Source organism: Pleuronectes platessa, chromosome 16 (assembly GCF_947347685.1).
Source record: "Pleuronectes platessa chromosome 16, fPlePla1.1, whole genome shotgun sequence".
Taxonomy (NCBI): Eukaryota; Metazoa; Chordata; class Actinopteri; order Pleuronectiformes; family Pleuronectidae; genus Pleuronectes; species Pleuronectes platessa.
Window position 1 is genome coordinate 11,369,914 of NC_070641.1, and position 20,602 is coordinate 11,390,515.

A 20,602-nucleotide genomic window follows, 5' to 3' on the forward strand; every position below is an offset into this window, starting at 1 on the left:
GAAACCTTCTACTCATGCCATAGGTGCTTTTGTAGTATTATTTATGTGCCTTTTTTTTTTTTTACTGTCTTTTATGTCTTAAATGCAGACCCAGGTGCATTTTGATATTGGGTTTCAACCGATCAGAGCCATGAATGCCTTTGGTTCCCCTCCATATGATCAGATGTGTAACTCCTGTGTAGCTCCTTTGTGTTCACCTTTTTTAGTTATTTTGTTTCACCAAGGCATGAGTTTGAGCATGGACCAAAGATATTTTTAATAAGCTTTTATAACATTTAATAATCCCAAAGCAGACAAATCCCCCTTTTGATATATTTTTTTTTTACACCTGAATATCTTAGAATATTAAACCCTCCTGTTGTATACACCTTTATATTACTGTAGATAACCCTTTAGGACTCTTGAGAACAATAATTGGCTTTGTAAAGAGGATTTTTCTGTTTTTCTGCAAAACAACCCCATGCGATAACCAGCGACAAAACTAAGAGTTCTCAATATGGACTACCTTGATGAGTCATAGCCCTCTCTCTCTCTGTGCTTCTTTTTTACTGCAGCTGCAGGCAGCTCTGAGCTACATGTACGAGAAGGAAAAGGAGAAAAAAAAATCAAACTGCGGATGTTGTTGCTTTATATTACGCTTGTTTGTACGCTGCACGGTACCTTTTTATGTAATGTGTGTATAGTTAATTGCACTATTGTTTGTTTTTAACCAACTTGGAAGTGCAATAAAAACTATAAATACTGTATGTAATTAATAAAAAACAGCACCATTTTACCATATTCAGTGTTCGGTACCATTGTTCAGACTCACAGCTCATTTCCTCCATTTCATTTTCAGAAAATGTGCCTTTCTTGTGCCTCAGCTAGTGAAGCAGTGTAAGACTATTGTTTCACAAAGAAACGTTTTGATAAAAGGCCCAAGTTTGGCGCCAGACCTGGGAGTATCCCCCCCCCCCCTTCCAAGCTTTTCTGGTTAAAAACAATAGCAGGTTGAGCAAGCGTTGCTAAGTGCCTTTACGTACCCCTGTGGCAATGAGCCTTAACAGAGTTCGTTGAATGGGCATCAGGACACATCAGCTCCCGGTGAGGGAGAAAATGCTATTTAATTTGTGTATTTAATAAAAGTAACATGACCCTGTGTGGTTACATCAAAAACAATGTTTTTATATTCAGCAGGTCCAAGAAGCAAAGCAACAAGGGAGAGTAAATTCATCGACAGGAAACAGAGACAGTCGGTGAGCCAGATATTATTTTAAGTTTATTTACAGGCATAGAGATGAATCATTACAGTGAGGTCCAGCCCTGTACACAGACATGGTCATCTGTACAAACTTAATTCCCTTTACTCTGGGTGACACTTGCTGTTAAAAATGTAAATGCTGTGAACATAGCAGATATGTTTACACACTTTCTGGCCTAAACACAAGTTCAGCTTAATTCTTACAGGTCATGTACAGTGGTGACAAATGAGGGTATCAGCAGCACAAATATGAGACAAAGCACCATTTTAAATGTCTGGGATACAAGAACCGACATTAACCATCGTGCCTCCAGCCAGTCCTACTCCCAATTACTGAAGGCAGTCACTTTATAGTCTGTGGACATTGTCCTGTAACTCAGCTCTGCTAGAGTTCATGTAAGAAATAGAACAAAACAAGGCAACAGGTTCTTAAATTGCTGAAACAAAGGCAAAGAAATAGAAAAGGAAACAACTATCAAATAGATTTTGTAGAAAACATTTATGCTCACTGCACAGAATTGCAGAGAAGAAGCGCTCATCCTTTTACTTCACAAGACTATTTACTTATTTAAACTACATTTCCGAACTTAGCCTTTTAACTTTTGGTTGGTTTTAATGACAGTGGCTGTTACCGATCATCCCTCAGTCTGCAACCTGTGGATGCGTGAATGTTCAACGCACAACAAATCATATATATAACATGCTGCAAAAAGCTGATGAATATTTTTTCGAAGAGAAGCAGCTTAAGTAAAATGTTTTTATTTCAGGACATGTGTGTGTGTGTATAAGGGAGATGAATGGAGTGAGATAAACTAAGAGCGCGTGTTCATTGAGGAGTTGGGGATGAGACTCAACACCTGTAAGTCCATTCACTGGTCTTGTGAGCCCCAGCAAATGTAGTCGGGCCGCGTGGCTGCGCTGTACTCGTCTATCAGCTGCTGGACGACTTCACGGGAGTTATCCAGCTCGTCAAAGTTGTCCTTGAATATGTCCTCTTTGCGGAACTGCTCCAGGAAGGCCTCACGCTTACGCAGTTTGTCATACTGCCGGCACGTCCGCTCAAACAGCTGTGGGAAACAAACGGAGAGCACATCACAACTAGCACCAGGAAAAGGGTTGGATTTCAGGTCCATGTCCTGACTTCTTTAGAAACACACTTTCCTTTTGACTAGGTTTTTTATTTTTACTTCTGTTACAAAAAATGAAAATGAAACCTTCACTGTAACTTCCAAAGATGACTGTAAATTATCCTTACTTTTATTTAGATCTGAAGTATTTAAAAAAAAAGTATAATCCAGGCACTGTAATGTGACTATGAATATTATTTCAACAAAGTCACAACATTTTATTGCTTCACAGTTTCTTAAACCAGCAAAAATAAAATGTCAATTTTCAAGTAAAGGTCATGTTTGGCAGCATAAAAAGCGCAAACTTAATTTGTGTGGAATTCCCCTAGAACTGCTGCTGCAGCAGCTCAACTTCACTCTTTAGGAAGATGCATTTCACACATGATTAAAATGTAGATCTGTTTAAGTGATACATTATGGAAAATATGAATACAATAATTTTTAGAATGTAATATTTACAATTGCAGTTAGCAGCATACACAGAGAAACTGTAAATTCACATTTCACGAATAAATTCATGATAACTTCCCGCCCACACACTTTTCATTTAATGTATCATAGACAGACAGGGAGAAATCCTGCCTCAATGGCGATCCATTAGTTAGTTACAGATATAGTCTTGTGTATGGTCTGTTAACTATAAGACCCCCAGCAGAGAATACCCACTCACTTTAGCTGACAGTACAAACCTGTCAAAATTCGCATTGCCAGTAACAGTTGAATGATTAATAATGAACATTCCAAACACACACAGATCTGTGTTGTATAAATAAACACGGGAGGGAAATGTAGCTGAACAGGCTGATGTCACAACTGAGATAAGCACTTACGGAGGAAATGCTTGTGTGGTTGGCCATCATCAGACCACTGACTCGGTGGGCCGAAGGCAGGTAGGGGGACTTCCTGGACAACGCCACCTGGATGCTGGCGGGACCCCAGGGGATGAAGCTCGCAAGTTTGCGTTCTCGGATTCTTTGGAGGCTTTTATGCACCTGCGGCAGAGTCAGTTCAAATAGGATTAAATGCTGTACAGACATGTTGAGAGATGTGTAACACATAAGGTTATTATTAGTGATGTATCACCCAAAAAACGGTAGCGGCCGATATTCGCCTCGTTTACTGACATTGGTGCATCGGTGATAAACTTGACTTTCACCGATGACATTGGCCGATGTTCATTGGTATTTGTGGTAAAACCGCTGAGCACGTGCCGCGGCTGGGGGAGCAGGCGCCCCGCCGCCCTCCTCTCCACACCGCCTGTCTCAAGTTTTTTGGGGGGGGGGTCCCCATCCGCTGATTGAATTTGCCCTGCTAAATCTGATTGAATTTGTGCTCATTAAAAGATAAGAGTTATAAAGGGCTGAAATAATTTCAAATAGTGCTTTTTAAATAATGATTTAATTATTTTCCCGGCACAAAAGGGTGAATGAATAACAACAAAAACTAAATAAACAAACATCGGTATCGCTTATCGCTAGATTGTTGTTTTAAACATCGGTATCGGCCAAGAATTTCCATATCGGGGCATCCCTAGTTATTATTTACACTTCCTACACAAACAAACAAACGCATACCTGTGTGGGGTCGACCTCTCCCTGGATGATGTTAAGGATGGCAATGTAGCAGTGGTTTGGCTGCCTCTCTCTTCCGGTGGACACCATCACATTCTTGGGTTGCAGAAGCCTCCTCATCACATCCAGCACTGTGGTTTTCCTCACACTAGCAACCTGAGGTACAGGGGGGAGAGTAAAAAGCCGGCTTCTCAGTATTTCGAATAGTAAATGCCGATAGCAAGAAGACTTTCGATCGACTGACAGTGGTTTAACCTTGCACTGGGTGTGAGTAAACAAATGTTCCTCAGTTTTATTTAATTTCTCTCAGTGGTCTGACCACAACTCACCGACTGGTCAGTAGTGAGTGGTGTGTAACCAGTCATAAGGAAGTGGAGGCGGGGTGTGGGGATGAGGGATGCAATCAGGCCAATGAGGTCGTTGTTCATGTAGCCTGGGTAGCGCAGGGTGGTTGTGCTTGCAGACATGATGGTGGAAACCTGCGTGTATGAAGGTTCAATTAGACACAGAGCTTTTAAAATAAGTGGTTAGAGCTTCAAAATAAGACAAAATCTGGATTGCACGAATCGGGTTAATCCAATTCAGTTTTATCACAATGTCTATATCATGAAGTAATAGAAAAAAAGTCTCTTTACAATAAAGTACAGGCGAACAGCACCCTAAGCTACTTCATCTGAAATAAATGTCACACTTTGAAAAAAATTATAATATTTATATAGCTGTATAATTATAATATATAAACACTTATAATGTATATACAATTTTAATTTGATATAAACAATTATATGAAATTATATACACACTGTCTATTTCACTCAACACTGAAGGAGAGTGCGTTGCTCTTTTCAAACACTGAAAAGTTGACGTATCATTTGGAAAGTGCAACGATGTGCCACTCATTCCTAAGAAAGCTGAAATCCAGTCTGACATGCAACTGACTCGCCAAACTAGTTTGTGAATCTCGTAATTTTTTGTAGTGAGCGAGGTGTGTCTCGCACAGTTTGTATTCTGAACAAAGACAACATGCCCTGGCAGTTGAGTTGAATTCACACTAGAGCGAAAACTAAAACCTGACCACTGACAGGATGACACGTTTCACTCACCAGCTGATTGATTTGGGAGAATGAGGGGTTCTGGATACGCAGTCTGTCTGTGGCGATGCGATTTAGAGCCGTGTTATCCAACACCACCTGACACACAAGCCCACAGAGTAATTATTAGACAACCTTAGAGAAAATTGGAGGAATAGATCCCCTCCAGCAAAACAACATGGGTGAAAGTCGATACACTGCTACGAAGTTAGAGAAAGAGCGATAGGGTATCGGAGTAATGACGCAGTCAAGGAACCTTTTAAAGAAGCTACACAGTGTGCTGTTGTTAGGAGAGCTGAACATAAGAGACGCACTGTACAGCTGCAACAGGGGGACCAATTCTTGGGCAGATTCTATTAGTTTTCCAGCTAATTTAACACACATGAGGGGCTTATGCAAGACCCTGGAGGAAGTAGGTATTAGAGAGGAAACCCCATTAGACTGTCAGAGTATCTCAGACTAATACAATCACTGATTTCAGAATGGGATTGAATAAGTTCGATTTGCGATGCGTCAGGGCCGGCACAGCAATTTGCCTCTTTAATAGTCACAGCTACACAAGCACAGCAGCGCCTTAAATAAGTAGCAGTTCAACGAACCGCTCGATAAAAGTCAAATCTTGACTCATATTCTTTACAAAATTATTTGCGCCGTTTTCAGTGTTGCAGACATAAAATGACTAAACTGTATCAAAGCTTGTTTCAGGGCACGGTTAAACACACCAATGCTTTAAGTGGATCATGATAGGAAGGACAGCTGGGCAGTCAAATTACCAAATCCCTTTCATAAGTGGAGAGGGAACAATCTCAGCCTTCATGTTTATGATTATTTGGGTGGAGTTCTCCTTTAAAGGCTAAATATCCACATCCAACTGCCTGGTTACAACTTGACCAGTGTAGAAGTGGCTCTTGTCAATAAAATGTTCTCAGGCTCACTGACAACACTGCATAACAGGTCTGTGAGACTTAAATCAAGCTCTATTCATGCTTTTAATAAACGTTTGATGTCCTAACACTGTTTGACATGTGTACTCGCAAGTGTATGCAGCGGTTTGACCCCTGACATTTTGTCAGAGCACGTGAAGCCAAATGTATTTAACGGTCTGACATCACATCATGACGTTATTGGTAATTTGACTGACCACCTCTCTTAATAAAATTATTTTGTTTCCTGTCTCAGCTCACTGATTGTGGAACAGTTTGGCGTCTCTGTTGGATTTGACCTTTGGTTTGACTCAAGTGGTAAAATCAAAAGCTAACCAGTTAGCTTTTGATTCAGAACACAGTCATGTTTATGTCATCTTGTGGATTTGTTTTAGTCCCATGGCAGCATTATGAAGCAAAGGGAGCAATTTGATTACACAACACCCCTTCACAAGTGCTACTGCTCACCACGCAGTCTGCATTCTGGGTGAGCCTCTTCAGCGTCAGCAGCGAGTTGTACGGCTGAACAACCACGTCACTCATCTCATCCTGGTTTGGGAAAACAGAGTATGTCTGCACCAGCTTCTTTGGGTACCTGGGGATCATAAAACAATATATATATATATATAAACATAAACACACACCAGATTTCTAGAAAATGTAAGTGACTAAGCTGCATGTGTGTTTGTGAACCTGTCATTGAGTTTCTCCAGCAGATAGGATCCCAACCCAGAGCCTGTCCCCCCAGCAATGGAATGGCACAAGACAAATCCCTGCAAAGACAAAGTGTTACTCGTTACTCGCTGTTCAGATCCACAGCATGTGCCACGTGTGAGTTTAAAAACTCACTGTAAATTCCACTGATGCTGAGGGCTGAAAGTGTGTGGGTGACCAAATGCCTCTCTTCCTCAGCAGTTATATAAATGGGAGGGCAGCCCCACCTCACAATTGGGCTCCCTTATACCCCCCAAGACAGCCCTGTAATACCTGCCTTCTACACTCGCCCGGCTATTATCACCAGACATTCTACATGCCACACCCTGCCAACATACACATGCTCGCGGCAACCCTGCCCACCTTCCTATCCAATGCACACATGAGTGCACACACTAAATAATAATGTGGGGTCATAATGTGAATGAGTTACAGAAATTGCAGACCTTAGAGGGGAAATGTGAGTGTTATTTTATGGGAGGCTGGCAGCTGAAGAAAGTCCACCAAGGAAAAAAATAAAAAAGAGAGGCTAAGAATAATAATGAGGGATGGCTGGAATTTGGCTGGTTTCAAGATGACAGGCTCTGACACCATTTGAACATGCTGCTTCTATCAAATCACTCCTTTCTACATGGAGCTTTACAACAAAGTCAAAAGAGTATCCAAGACAAGGTCCAGTGATACTAATCAAACCAGGGATGCATTACAGAACAGGCCAATTTGTTACAGGCTCAGGGCCCCAACGGGTCAGCAGGCCACTTGAGGTGCTGCCTTCTGAGAAAAACCTGCTAAATGTTACTAACAGATTCTGACAACGACTACAGAGATACAAAATGTCCAAAAGGAGATAAGTGGTCACAACAAGTGATAAAAAAACAAGTACAAAGTGATCGAAAAATGACCACAAGAAATTACCGGCCTGTGCCCAGGACATTCACTATAAACAACACTTTGCTAGTTTCTTGAATACTTGAGATACAAACTCAGTAGGAAGTTGTTCTTGTGTGAAATGAGGGGGGGGTAGTTAACTGTACCGGGTAATATTTCTAAACACACACATCTTACTTTGTTTAAAAAATCCACACAGCCACAGCTCTGATCTCTCCCCCCCCCCAGCCCAGTCAGTGTATGATAAAGGATCAACTTGCCTCCAAACTGTCACTGCCATCTGCCTCGCGGTCAATGATGTCAAAGATGTCCTCTTGGATTTTTTTGCCCTAAAGGAAAAAAGCATCACAGGTCTATCAAGTTATGTCTCTATTTTCATAATAAGTTGAGGTTTACGAGAGAAACAGGGTAACATCCAGTGATCACCTGGGAATATCCACTGGCCCAGTTGTTGCCGGCACCTCCTCCATGCTCAGAGAGGTAGATGTTCTCTGGGTTGTAAAGGTTTGCGTAGGGGGAGTTGAGGATGGAGTGGATCACCCTGGGCTCCAGGTCCAGGAGCACAGCACGGGGGATGTAGTGCTCATCGTCGGCCTGTGGAGTTTCACAAAAACCAGAGGTGAGCTGGTGGAACTGGGCTGTCTGAAGGAAAGCTGTGTTCCCACATCATTTGATACTACAAGTGCGCCACCTAGTGATGAACAACCTTGGCTGCACACAATAATCAATAGACTGCGCTGTATATACACTCACTGAGCACTTTGAGCAACACCAGCACAATAGATTGTCCGTGCAATGATCAAATCGGAACTTAATGTTAAAAATCACAATAGAGATCAACAATGTCTCCTCCTGTACTCGTGACTTGGGCCACTAACTGGTTTACTGTGTGATCTGTTGATGTTGCTGAGTTTCCTCCGCATGGTGAGGACAGGAGACATCCAATGAGGAGCAGCTCTGAGGACAGACACGTCCTTTAGATGAGAGAGGAAAGAGGAGACAGCTGAGAACCCCCTGCTCTAGTTACCTGATAGAAGAACACGTCCTTTCTGTCGGTGCCCTCAGTCGCAAACTCCTCGACAATCCCCTCTGGACTGATGCCATGTTCTCCACACAGCTGCTTCCAGAACTCAAACCCGACTGTAACGGAAGAAGGAGCAAGGCTGGCATCAACTTAACATTTGGGGCATTCTAATCAACTATTGCTGACCTTATAAGTTCAATAACAAACAGTAAACTACGACTGGTAGCTAACATCAACATGCATTATACGGTATTGTATGCAATGAAATCCCACTAGCCACAGGTTAGCTCGGTTTTACTGACTGTAGTGGAGTTAGTTGTTGTTTGAGCTTAGCTTGTCTTGATGGTAACTAACAGATCATCTCCGCTAGCTGACTCTGGTGAACACAGGACACTGGCTAGAAGATGGAGGATCTTAACGTTAAGTGCGTCTTCCACGTACTCTGGTTTCCACACTGTCCCAGCTGAAGCGTTATGATTTCCCGAGGCATGTTTGGTCCTTGGTTCAGCTCCTGGTTTAGCTAGCCTGCTAGCTGCTGGCTAGCTAAAAGATACAAGGGGACCAGACCGCTGAGTGAGACGCTGCCCGCTCCTTCCCGCTTAGAAGGAACAAACTGGGGTTAAAAGTGCACAGCGCCACCTACTGTGTCGGTGTATGTAGAGCCGCTTGTTACTTTTTAAGATAAGATAAGATAAAAATGTATTGATCCATAAACCGTTAAAATCCAGTTGTTACAGCACGTCAGAAGTAGGTAGACTAGATAATACAAATATATAAAAGAAAGGCAATACAATCAAATAAAATAAATATAAACTGTTGGTACATGAGAAAAATGAATAAATATTAATAAAAAATTTCAATAAACAATCATGTCGATATTGTTTGATTTGAAGATTGTATCTAAAGAGTATTGTGACTCTTTTTTCCCTTTATTTATTTGTATTATATATATATACTATTGTTATTATTAGGGTACGAGCACTGACAGGCACTGACAGACAGTGAGGCCCTATTCAAATTGTAAAGAATATTATTATTATTTTTCAGGCACATGAATTGAATTTTTGAGGGCTTTAACATGCTCAAATTCTTACCAAAATTGTGCAGGGAGATTGTATCCGATTACATGGCATTGCACTTGTGCACCTAATAAACTTGCATTTTTATTTTTGAGTAAATTTAATATTATCCTCGTAATATTAACATGTGATCCTGAGTTGAGCCGTTTATGAGGTCCCTCATTTTCCTATTATGTTCTGCTTTAAATAACATGATCCACAGGGTCAATAACTGGTTTCCAGAATATGAAGTGTGATCTCCTTCAGCTACTTAAAGGGACAAATACTTCTGTACAATTACTGCTGATTAGTTATGAAGGATTTTGTCATGAAAGATATTGAAATTTCAACCAGACAGCACAGACATCACCTGTTAGTGTGAATGTCTTTACCATACTGTCAGTGGTCTGTGCCAAATTATACAGAAGACCATCCTGCTGACATTTGCATATTCCTTTTTCAGCATACATATGTCAATGCTTCATGGGGACGAATACATCTGTCATGAATGTCTCGAGAAAATGTCCTCCCATGATGTCGAAAATCTTTGGAGATATTTTAATCTGAATCAATGTGATGGACTGAGGGCGGGATAAAAATGTCACACTATTTGATTAATTAGGGCCCGAGCACTGACAGGCATTGACAGACACCTGTAGGTATTCACTGCACAATATCCAACCCTATTTCAATTAAAAAATATATAAAAAGAATATATATAAAGTATATATTAACAAGTTAAATATAAAAAAAAATTATTAAATTAATCCTGCGCAGAAGCCCACTGCGCACATCCTGCGCAGAAGCTGTCTGCGCACATCCTGCCCAGGATTTTTTTTTTTAAGATATTGTGCAATGAATAGTTGGTTGAAATCATGGAAATTGTAGGGGTTAAGTAACTTCGGAGGGCAGTTGGGGAAGATTGGGAACTGACACGGACACCTTCTGGTTGGAGTACGACCACTCTACCGAATAGGCCACACCGCCTGCTCGTTCCCAGGAGAAACAAAGCACACTAAGAAGATGGAAAAATTATTGTGTGTGTGTGTGTGTGTCTGTGTCATTCTATTATGCTTTTGATACACATTTCAGAGAAAACCTTTACTACATATTTGACAGCCTTACTTACTTTGATATTTTTGGATTTTAGATACTGGATGATTTAACATGCTTTAAAAACCTATTGTTAGATTTACAAGAATCACAGTGTGGGACACATTTAATTTAATATAATTCTGAAAATTCATGCAAAACCTTCTAGTTTATATTCGTTAATCAAATAAATGACACATTGTTCCCATCAACTAGCACAAGGAGTAAGGGTCACTCATTAATCATTATTCAAATCAAACCTCCGGCCTCCTGAACTTTTACTTTGAAGGTGAGCTGTCTCTCTGTCCCCCTCTAAATTTCCTAGTTTAGCTTTAACTTGTTTCCATGTGATGTCCTGAGGCTGCTCTTGCTTGGTTTGCGCAGCTTGTGATTAACTAAAGTTGTCCATAAAAGAAAATATATTTTATCCTTCAAGGGCAATTTGTTAATCACAAGCTGCACAAACCAAACAAGGGCAGCAGAGGCCAGCATCACATGGAAACAAGCAACAGTTATTCTCTAACAATAGGTTTTTAAGGCATGTTAAATCATCCAGTATCTAAAATCCCAAAATATAAAAGTAAGGCTGTAAAATATATGTAGTAAAGTAGAAAATTTAATTTAATTTAATTTTTTATATTTAATTTTAAATGGTTATGTCTCATTTTTGTTTTCAAATTGACATAGTATTAGATATTGTGCAATGAATAGTTGATGGAAGTAGCCAACACGACAGCCTGACCCAGCTCCTGTGTCCACTGGTGTCCTGGTTCCACGCATGGCAGCGTAGTGGCGTGGGGCTGGCTCGTCCCTGTGGCCCAGGGAGCGCATTTCTCCGCGCTGGTTCAGGGGTAAATGATGCTGTACAAGCCTGTAGCCGCCACTCCCCCCCCCCCACACACACACACAGAGGAGATGATGTGCTTGTGTGTGTGTGGCCGCAAGGCTTCCCGGGTCTTCCCGGCACTACGCTACCGGTGCGAAGAGCCCAAGTATTTAACATGGGCGAGGAAAGGAGGCGCTTCTAGCTCCGGTGCGTCCCGTGGTTAGAGGATGATCCGGTGACGTTACTGCATTGTTTTACATTGCATGTGTCACGTCATGATAAATCAGTCTCTTGTGCCGCCCTCTCGGCATTTTGCGCCTAGTTGTTTGTTCTCTGTCTCCTTATTATTACGTTTGTAATGTACATTGCCCCTTTTGAATAAATAAAAGCAATATAATATAGTAAAATGAATAAATATCTGAAGCAGAAAATGGAAATACTCAAGATTAAGTACACCTCAGAATTGTTGGGCAAAATATTTGAGGGTGCGTACTTGGTTAATTTTCACAACAAACCGATTTGTGTTTGACATTTCAATGTTTATTGGTTATTGTTGTTTATTTCGCCCTCACCAGGCACCTTCAAAGCTATATAAAAAAAACAAGTAAATAGAAACACGAACATTTCAACCTGAGCGTTGAATAGTTTATTTGTCCACGAGGCGCTTCAAAGTAAACAAAACTCTAATATTCCTATCGCACTTGAACGCAGCATCACACGGGGGGCTCGTGCGGATTCTCATTGGATCGCTGCTCTTTGAGAAAAACAGGTTGCGCCATATTGTCCTGTTCCCGAGGAGAGCGCTTCATTTCTGCAAAAATGACTAAATAGTGAGTGTCAGTCTTTTTTAAACACATTTCCGCAGTAGGCACGGTAGCTTGTGTGTTTGTAACACAGCTTGGTGTTCCGCTGTAGTCGCTCACTCGCTGGGTCAACTGGCGCTGCTAGCTGCTAGCCTAAATCCGTTAGCGGATATCTGTTAGCCGGTGTGTTGAGCCGTGCTGCCGCTCTCTACCTGTTTCCTGTCAAGTCCTCATCGATCACTCTAACGTTCCTACTCCACAGGCTTTGCTTGTTTTAAGATGGCTCACACTGGGACACTGGAAGGCGCATCCATGGAGGACAGCTCCGACATACAGGGGTCTAGTGTCTGCCTTCGAAGCCGCCCATGCTCCAGCGAGAGAGACGGCCAGGTACGGGCTGTCAAAGCCGCTCTTCAGTCCAGGCTTGGGCCCTACGAGCCCGTGCTGACCTACCTGCAGTCCGTCCTGGTGTGGGAGAGACCTCTCCAGTGTGTGCTCCTCTACACCGCGGTCAACATTGTGTTCTGGTGAGTTTGTGATTTGATTGCAGACTTGTTTACATTTGTGTTAATGTAACATGCATTCACACAGTACAGACTAAAGGCCAACTTGACTGAGAGCAGCTGGTGCTTGTACACAATGCTAACGCTTCACCTGTCAGTTGAAGACTAGACAGATGGCTGGCTGGTGGCTCTATTTATAGACTCACTCCACAGATGCATCTAGCTTAACTCCAACGTTTCTCTCCACTGAACCGGCTCCTTGATATTGAAACAGTGAGGTGGCTGTTTAATGCACTGCACGTGTCTCATTGCGCAGGCTCGTGTCTGTGAGAGATTCACGAGTCCATGTCTGGTCACTGCAGAAGTGAGAGTCTCTTTGGGTGTCTACTTGTTAGGGGCTTTGATACAGCGCATATCGGTGAATAGCAGTAAATCTATACATATATTAGTATGTTACATATTGTGTTTTTATCAAATGACTGGAAATAGAGCACTATTGCAAGTATAATATATTAAAATTATGTAAGTAAAGTACATTACAATTATTAGAATCAATATATGATTTAAATATCAATAGTTTAAGAAGTCATCATGCAAAATGGGTCTATTCAGAGTGTTGAATTATACTATAAGTACATTATCACTGATATTACATTTGAACAACCGTTTGTTGGTTTTTAGTTCAATCTCTATGTGTATTTTATTTTATAATCTTATCGTATGTTTATATATATATAAATGAGTTGCTATGGCATTAAAACTATTACAGTTAAGTTTAGAGTACAAAATGTTCCTCTGAAATTACTATTGCTGTTACGGTTACTATTGAGTATTGTTATGAATAATTAGATTTACAATATATCTTTAAAATATTTTGGTATATATTCACTCAGTTATAACATAGATTCATAGTTAATCAAGTACAGAAGAAATCAAGAATTAATGAGGAAGACTGGGTAAATTTGGCGGTAGTTTTGGGTAAATTTTAATATTTTTGAATGACAAGAATCACTGACCTGGCATCCAAATGAGGGAAAGATGGACTGGCTGGCCTGCTTCTGGTGTTCAGGCATTCTGCTTTGAATTACTTTCTGCTTTCAAACCGTGCAAACTGTCTCCCATTTACTTGTAGTCTTGAACACATTAAGTAGCGAAGGCCAGTTCCTGCCCAAAAAAATCAATTAATGTACTATAATGATGCGTCATCACTTGGAGATGGGGCGGGAGTATAGAAAACCTCTCAGACAGTATGTCATTGATGATGTCCAGCTTGAACAAGCAGGAGTGACAAATGGGCCCAATACAATTTTGAAATCCAATGCTTACACACCACTAACTGCATCTTCAGAAGGAGCTGTAGAGATTCAGTATCAGTTGACAGTCTGTTCTATTGTTTTTGTACTTTAGTTCAAGTGTACACACACCCCCTCGTATTTACTAGTTCAACAATGACCTTATTATCTGTAGCTACTAATTGCACTGCTACCCCCAAATACTTATTCACACCATTGTGCCAACAAATTCTTTGTTGGGTTAATCTCTAACTGCTGATTGGCAGAATCCTATAAAATTGTTGTGGTCAACAAATGTTGAAGTCTTGTGATCAGAAACTGGAGCAACACTTACGGAATCGGTCCAAGGCAGTGAAATGAAGTTGCCTGAACAACTCCTGTGTTATATTTTAATCTAGAAGTACAGACTGAAGCTTTTATATAACAACAGTGCCACTACTGTTTAAGAAGAAATGTTGTATTCTCATCCTTTTTAAATACCAAATTTTCGAGCGCTTTAGCACACATCAGAAAAGGGATGGATAGGTTCCTCTTTATCAGTTCTGAGTATGGGAAAGAATAGATCATCTTTTAGGGGTTTTATAGTTTTATCAATCCTCCACTAGGTTTTTTGAATTATATAACGTTGTGTCCTGGGGAAACATTAATGGGATCTACTGTCGTCATGTGTTTTGTTGCCCTTCAGGTTCTTCGCCTTGACCTCATTGCGCCTCCTGTTCCTGCTTGCTTTTGGTCTGGCTGTGGTTATCAGTGTTGATACCTGGAAAAACAAGATCTGGCCAGAAATAAGAGGTACGTGCTAGAAAGTCTGACACGTTCTTGTAATTCATAAAATTTTACCCCTGGACTGCCTCATCTTTCTTTTGTAAATTGTATCTTAGATTATTCCCCTGTTTTTACTTCATTGCTTCAAATGTACTTCTGTTATCAGAATAGGTATGCAGTCCTGCGCCATGGACTTTACAAGTGGTTCGTATTACACAAGGAGCAGTTAATATGTTTTTGAACTGGTACTGAGCGAAGTCCTGAGGATACTGTAGATGAGAGAACAGAAGGCTAAATGAACATAATATGTCCAAGCCAATGGGAAGCCCATAGCTCAACTGGTTGAGCACATGCTACAAACAAGGCTTTGTCTTTACAGATGCCATACATGTCATCCCCTGTCTCCCCTTTCACTTCCTCTGTCTCTACTATCGCTATCTAATGAAGCAGAAATGTAAAAAAATATAATCATAAAACCTGTTATACTGCACACGGTTGTTACAGGGTACATAGTGTTTCTCAAAGTGATGAATGTTTTTTTCTCTCTCAACAGTCCAAAACGTGGAGGAATCAGAAAATGAGAGGTTTGTTACTTTAGGCACAGTTTATCACTGGCTGTTATTCTTAAAGAATGAATGATACAATAAGAGGACCACTAAAATTGATTTGTTTATTTGTCCAGCTGGGGTCTGGTGCAGCCTGGCATCATCAGTGTGCCTGAATTGTGCCACCATATTGCTGAGGCCTGGGTCAGCGGAACAGTTCTCAAGTCCAATGTGGTTCAGTACAAACGACACAACCCTGGCAAGGTAAGGGCCACACAAGGTATCCAGACAACCTCATTCCATATGAAATGTAAGAAATTAATACATGCACCATAGTCAACCTGTATTATAGTTGCTGTCGTAATTCCCTATGTGTTTTGTTGCTCCGTCAGTTTTGCATCCTGACCTGTGGAGTGTTCACCTGTCTGGCTGTGGTTGGCCAATACATTCCTGGCTTGGTGCTTTCCTACTCTGCCTGTGAGTCCCAGGAGTTTAACCTGCCCTAAATAAAGACCCAGACCCCTCACAATGACCGCAATGACAGGGAAACTAAGTCTGACTGTTTCTATTAAAAATGCATGGGTGGTGAAACCAGATCTGTGGTGCCTCAGTACCAGGGCCTAGTCCATGAGGTGATTAAAGCCAGGATGAGACACAGAGCAGGAGTGAAGGAGGGAATGGAGCCAGACAGAATGCTAAGGAGGTCAAGCTGAAGGCAGGCTAATCTCCTAAACTCCAACCAGTGTAGGCTGCAGAGTTTGGGAGTAGAGACCTGCCAAGGCCCTCAGCTGTGACGTCTGAAATGTTAACTCCCTGCTGCTGCCTCTGTTTCACTCGGTCTATCTCTACACAGTCATGTTCGTGTCTATCTACTCTGAGCAGAGTACCTGAAACTGGAACTCTAAAAAACAGAAGAAACCACAATTTCTTCTTATCGCATACCGTACACAACACAACAGAATTACCTCTTTCTCCTTGATGACTAATCTATTTGTGCTTTTCTCCTCTAGTGTTATCTACTCTCCTGGCCCCTCTGGCAGCCTATCACAGGGTTTTTCAGTATGTGTGGGTGAAGCTGGAGCCAGTCCTGCAGCGGCTGGATTTCAGCGGCACTGGATACATGATGTCAAAGCCTATTGATAATCAGTGTAAGTAGTACATCAAATTTTATTACGGTGTCAGCAAGTTCAACTTTTAGTTAGGTAAACTTTCTGCATGCTTAACTGACAATGCAAATTTAAGTAAAAAGCTATCATAGACACCATCAACAAATAAATGTGTTGTTATATCACACAAGTTAAATGACATATAAGATACAAAGACTTAACTCTTGATATATTTAAAGTTGAATATTGTTCTACAGTTCTGCGGAGGCCGATCCGTGGTTCAGGTGAAGCCAGCGACAGTGAAGAGGAGTTGGCTGCTTTCTGCCCAACAGTAAGTCTCTCAATGTTTCAACTAGAGTGTCACATACTTCCACCAAGGTCCAACAGTCCCCCTATGAAACCAAATTTAAATTCACTAGAACCAGATTTTTATTTTTATTTGCACCAAATTGAACATACTCATAAATATCAGTTTGTCGTTGATTTTGTTTTCCTTTGGAATTTAAAACATGCCTGAAAGGTTCACTTGACATTGTGCTCTCACAGTTGCTATGGCAATGTGCTGAACTTTTGGCCCCTCTGATCTTATGTTCACTTTCACTAACTTATGCACGGTTCAACACAATATGTGTAGAGACAAGTCTCATCTTGTTTGATCGTTCACGCCTTTCTTCTGTTTAAAGAGTTTCAAAGTGAGTTCTCCATTGTCAATTCAATGAGACAATGAAAACAGTTGGAAACATAAGGCGGCTGAATTAATGCAGACTCTTGCTGTGGGAAAGTGTGAGATGGGAAATTAACCATGGACTACATAGCTACGGCTGTGTATTCTGTGAGGGTTATTTACAGTAGCTCATCTAAGCTGCTTCCTGTTGAGGTTTGGAACTTCACATAATATGCTGTGTCTGTTATGTTTATTTTTGCCCGGTCTGTGGGTGATGAAGCCTAAAAAGAGTGTTCGAGCAAACGGAGAGAAAATAATGATGTCGTACAGAAAGTTTTCCAAATCTTCTCTTAACAGAGCCAAAAACGTCAAGTTAAAGTTTTTGTTAAGGTTGTGACTAACATCTAAAAAGAAAAATGGAGCACACAACCTTAAAATATTTAACACTTAAAATCTGTTGTCTCTTATAGTTTGATGATGCTGTTGTTGCAAAGGAGCTTGCGCTGACAGACTCTGAGCACTCTGACGCTGAGATGTCCTACACCGAGAATGGAACATTTAATCTATCACGTGGTCAGACCCCACTCACAGAGGGCTCTGAGGGTAAGTGTGCAAACACGGTAGATTTTCTTTTCATTGTTTTCTGGTTTGTGCTTTTCTCTGACCTTGTCCCTTTCTGTATTTTGTTCAGACTTTGACAGACACAGTGATAATGAGGAATCCTTTGCTGCAGACCTCCAGGACTTCCCCTCCATAAACCCCGATGCCACTCTGATGGATGACGACGACGACACCAGCATCGGGTTACCTAGCCTGGCTCTATCCGGGCTAGCTAGCCATCGGGCTTCAGTGCTGGATGCTCATCTGGACTCGGACCAGGAGGATCTGGATGAAGAGCTTTCTCTCAGCGGCCTGCCACCTGCCTCTGATTTCACTGGTGACTTGGCAGGAATCATCGCCAGCAACATGATCCAGGCGGCGATAGCCGGGGCACTGCAGCCCCGGCCTCATGCTGCCCAGCGCAGAGAAGGCCCTCCCAAGGCCAGAGCCCAGCGGAGCTACCGCAAGCAGTCCAGCTCCGAGCTGGACACAGACATGGACGGAGAGGACTTTGAAATGCTGGATCAGTCTGAACTGAACCAGATGGATCCCACTGGTGGAGCAGGGGGTAGTAGACGGGGAGAGAGCCAGGGGTCTAACTTCTTATCTAGCCTGCTGGGTAAACCACAGTAGTTTGCGAATGTACGTATGTGTGTTTGTGTGTGCATGTTGATGAGCTGTGAATGTGATGATAGATTCCAGCAGACCTGCTTCTGATTGGCATCAGTTTATCACTGTGAAGTATTTTATTTTTTCAAACTTTCTCCTCTACTTTTAAACCCTGATCATCCAGAAAAAACAACGTATACTTTGTAGGCTGAGCAATAGGAAATGCAGCTACAAAAAAAACAGACTATAAATAAACCAGCATTAATGAGCCATGTTGCAGTTAAGAGGGTTTTTATTATCGACATCAAATGAAGATCAACATTTCCCATGAATCTTTTCTACAGGAAGGTCTAGATATACAGGGCTATTTAACATGGGACCAAACATGACATTCCTGTTGGTTGAGCTGAGCCATGTTGATTAAACGCCAACATGAAACAGCATTTCCATGTTTTGCCTTTAAGTGAGTCAAATATTTGAGATGGATAAATCAGTCCCTGCTTTTTCCGTGACATTTAGTCCAAAAAAACAGTTTATATCTCTGTAGATGTTCATTCTCTGTCCATTCAACTGACATGAGGCTATGATCTGTTAGAAGTGATTCGATGTTACAGGTAAGCAGAGAAGAATTTAATTTCTTTTCCAAAGACTTGAGGATTCGAACAGATATTCTCCTCTATTAAGAAGATGAATAATGTTCAAATCAAAGTTTCAGTTACTTTTCTTTGTGGTTTTATGCTGAAGAAATATTCATATATGATCAGTTGTTGCTTATTTTGTTACTTTAAAAGTCACATTCGTCTTAAGATCTCTGACCTAGTGGAGCATTTGAAGTTCCTTATTTTTTTCCCCGGGTGAGATAAATATATTTTTATTTGAATAAGTTAATTTCCCTGACCTTTAATACAGCTCAGTAAAACATTGTGTTCTTGTTTAATATCTTGAACGAGCCCTCAACTTGGTTTCTTTTTCAGAAGAGATATTCAAACACATTTCTTTGTTTTTATCATCTTAGATTTTCTTGTAGGTGACAGTCATGCTGAACATTTTAAAGAGAAATGTCTAATATTATTCTAACGGTGGATATTTTACAAAGCCAAGTATTATTGGCTTTGTGGGCTGACCAGCCAGATCTCTACTCGATTGGCAAACTATATCTGTGTGTCATAATCTTTCAATGGACACTGCAGGTCAAACACACAAGCTTCCGTTAAGATATAATATTTGAAAGAGTGTAAAAATGCTGGGAGACACATTGCTCGCTTTCGTTGTGATATTTAGAGAAGACAAGCTGTACCTGCGAGAGCTGGATCCACAATCATGAAAGTGATGTAGAAAAGTGCACTGATAGGACATCGCTGGGATTTTGATGCTAAATAAAAATGAGGAGGAGGAGGATATCAGTTTGTTTGATCACCTCAGTTACCGAGAAAGTTGCTGCTCTCTGAATAGTCACCTCCTCAATGAGATACCTGTTGTCAGTTTGATGTGCATAGTGGTTGTATGTTCTTCTCTGTATCTGGTTTTGATATGTTTTGATGTGCAAATCATGTTGAATAAAATGTTTGCAATTACCTCTGGTCTTTGGTGCAATGTGACAACAATCTCCAGTCTATTCCAAAGTGTCTGATTAATGACTGAACTCGGCAAAGTCTTCGTAGTAAAGTCTCCGAAACTTTAGAACACTGACCAAATCCTCCACCACATATGAATATTTGAGAATATCGGTTAGGGTCTGTCTGGGGTGAATCCCAGCTGTGGTTTAAGTGCTGAACAAATTGAATGTTCTAACACACACACATTGGCCCAGATCCATTTATTTAAAATAAAATAAGTCTAAATAAGTCATTAATTTTCCTATGGTCAAATATATATGACCATATATACATACACCATTATGAGGATGGTTTTAGTTTGTATTTTATTTCCAAAATGAGTAGTTAATTTACTATATAGAATATGCATTAATATAATACTGTATATTATATGTTTTTAAGCTTAACGAGCTGTACTGACTTCATCTGAGACAACATAAAAGATTAGAGCTCTCACTCTGCTCTTTTTTTCCGAATATCGTAAACCTCGCGAAAAAAGTATTGAAGTCGCCAAATAATAAAAAAAATGCAAATAAACAATTGAAATCATGATTTCTCAAGATAAC

At 40.9% G+C, this 20,602-nt stretch overlaps 2 protein-coding genes across 2 annotated transcripts; one reads left to right on the forward strand and one right to left on the reverse strand.

The window, feature by feature from the left end:
• Window positions 1-1,245: 1,245 nt before the first annotated feature.
• On the reverse strand, window positions 1,246-9,190 carry tubg1 (tubulin, gamma 1). The gene is made up of 11 exons (XM_053443647.1): window positions 9,020-9,190; window positions 8,582-8,694; window positions 7,981-8,148; window positions 7,815-7,883; window positions 6,646-6,725; window positions 6,421-6,547; window positions 5,042-5,128; window positions 4,268-4,417; window positions 3,942-4,094; window positions 3,198-3,359; window positions 1,246-2,307 (listed from the first exon to the last, which is right to left on the reverse strand). Exons 1-11 carry the CDS (start codon window positions 9,066-9,068, stop codon window positions 2,110-2,112), a joined length of 1,356 nt encoding a protein of 451 aa, XP_053299622.1. The 5' UTR covers window positions 9,069-9,190; the 3' UTR covers window positions 1,246-2,109.
• Window positions 9,191-12,258: 3,068 nt separating this feature from the next.
• Window positions 12,259-20,015, forward strand: retreg3 (reticulophagy regulator family member 3). Its single transcript, XM_053443302.1, has 10 exons — window positions 12,259-12,384; window positions 12,620-12,884; window positions 14,838-14,944; window positions 15,471-15,501; window positions 15,600-15,726; window positions 15,855-15,939; window positions 16,473-16,610; window positions 16,826-16,899; window positions 17,703-17,835; window positions 17,924-20,015. The coding sequence occupies exons 2-10, from the start codon at window positions 12,637-12,639 to the stop codon at window positions 18,463-18,465; spliced, it is 1,485 nt and encodes a 494-aa protein (XP_053299277.1). The 5' UTR covers window positions 12,259-12,384; window positions 12,620-12,636; the 3' UTR covers window positions 18,466-20,015.
• The last annotated feature ends 587 nt before the right edge of the window (window positions 20,016-20,602 follow it).

Coding starts and splice junctions, on each gene's coding strand:
- tubg1 (XM_053443647.1), bottom strand. CDS start 9,068: ATGCCTCGGGAAATCATAACGCTTCAGCTGGGACAGTGTGGAAACCAG. Junction 6,548..6,645: donor CTGGAGAAACTCAATGACAG/GTTCACAAACAC, acceptor TATGATCCCCAG/GTACCCAAAGAAGCTGGTGC. Junction 5,129..6,420: donor CCCAGAATGCAGACTGCGTG/GTGAGCAGTAGC, acceptor CTTGTGTGTCAG/GTGGTGTTGGATAACACGGC.
- retreg3 (XM_053443302.1), top strand. CDS start 12,637: ATGGCTCACACTGGGACACTGGAAGGCGCATCCATGGAGGACAGCTCC. Junction 14,945..15,470: donor GATCTGGCCAGAAATAAGAG/GTACGTGCTAGA, acceptor CTCTCTCAACAG/TCCAAAACGTGGAGGAATCA. Junction 15,502..15,599: donor GAGGAATCAGAAAATGAGAG/GTTTGTTACTTT, acceptor TTATTTGTCCAG/CTGGGGTCTGGTGCAGCCTG.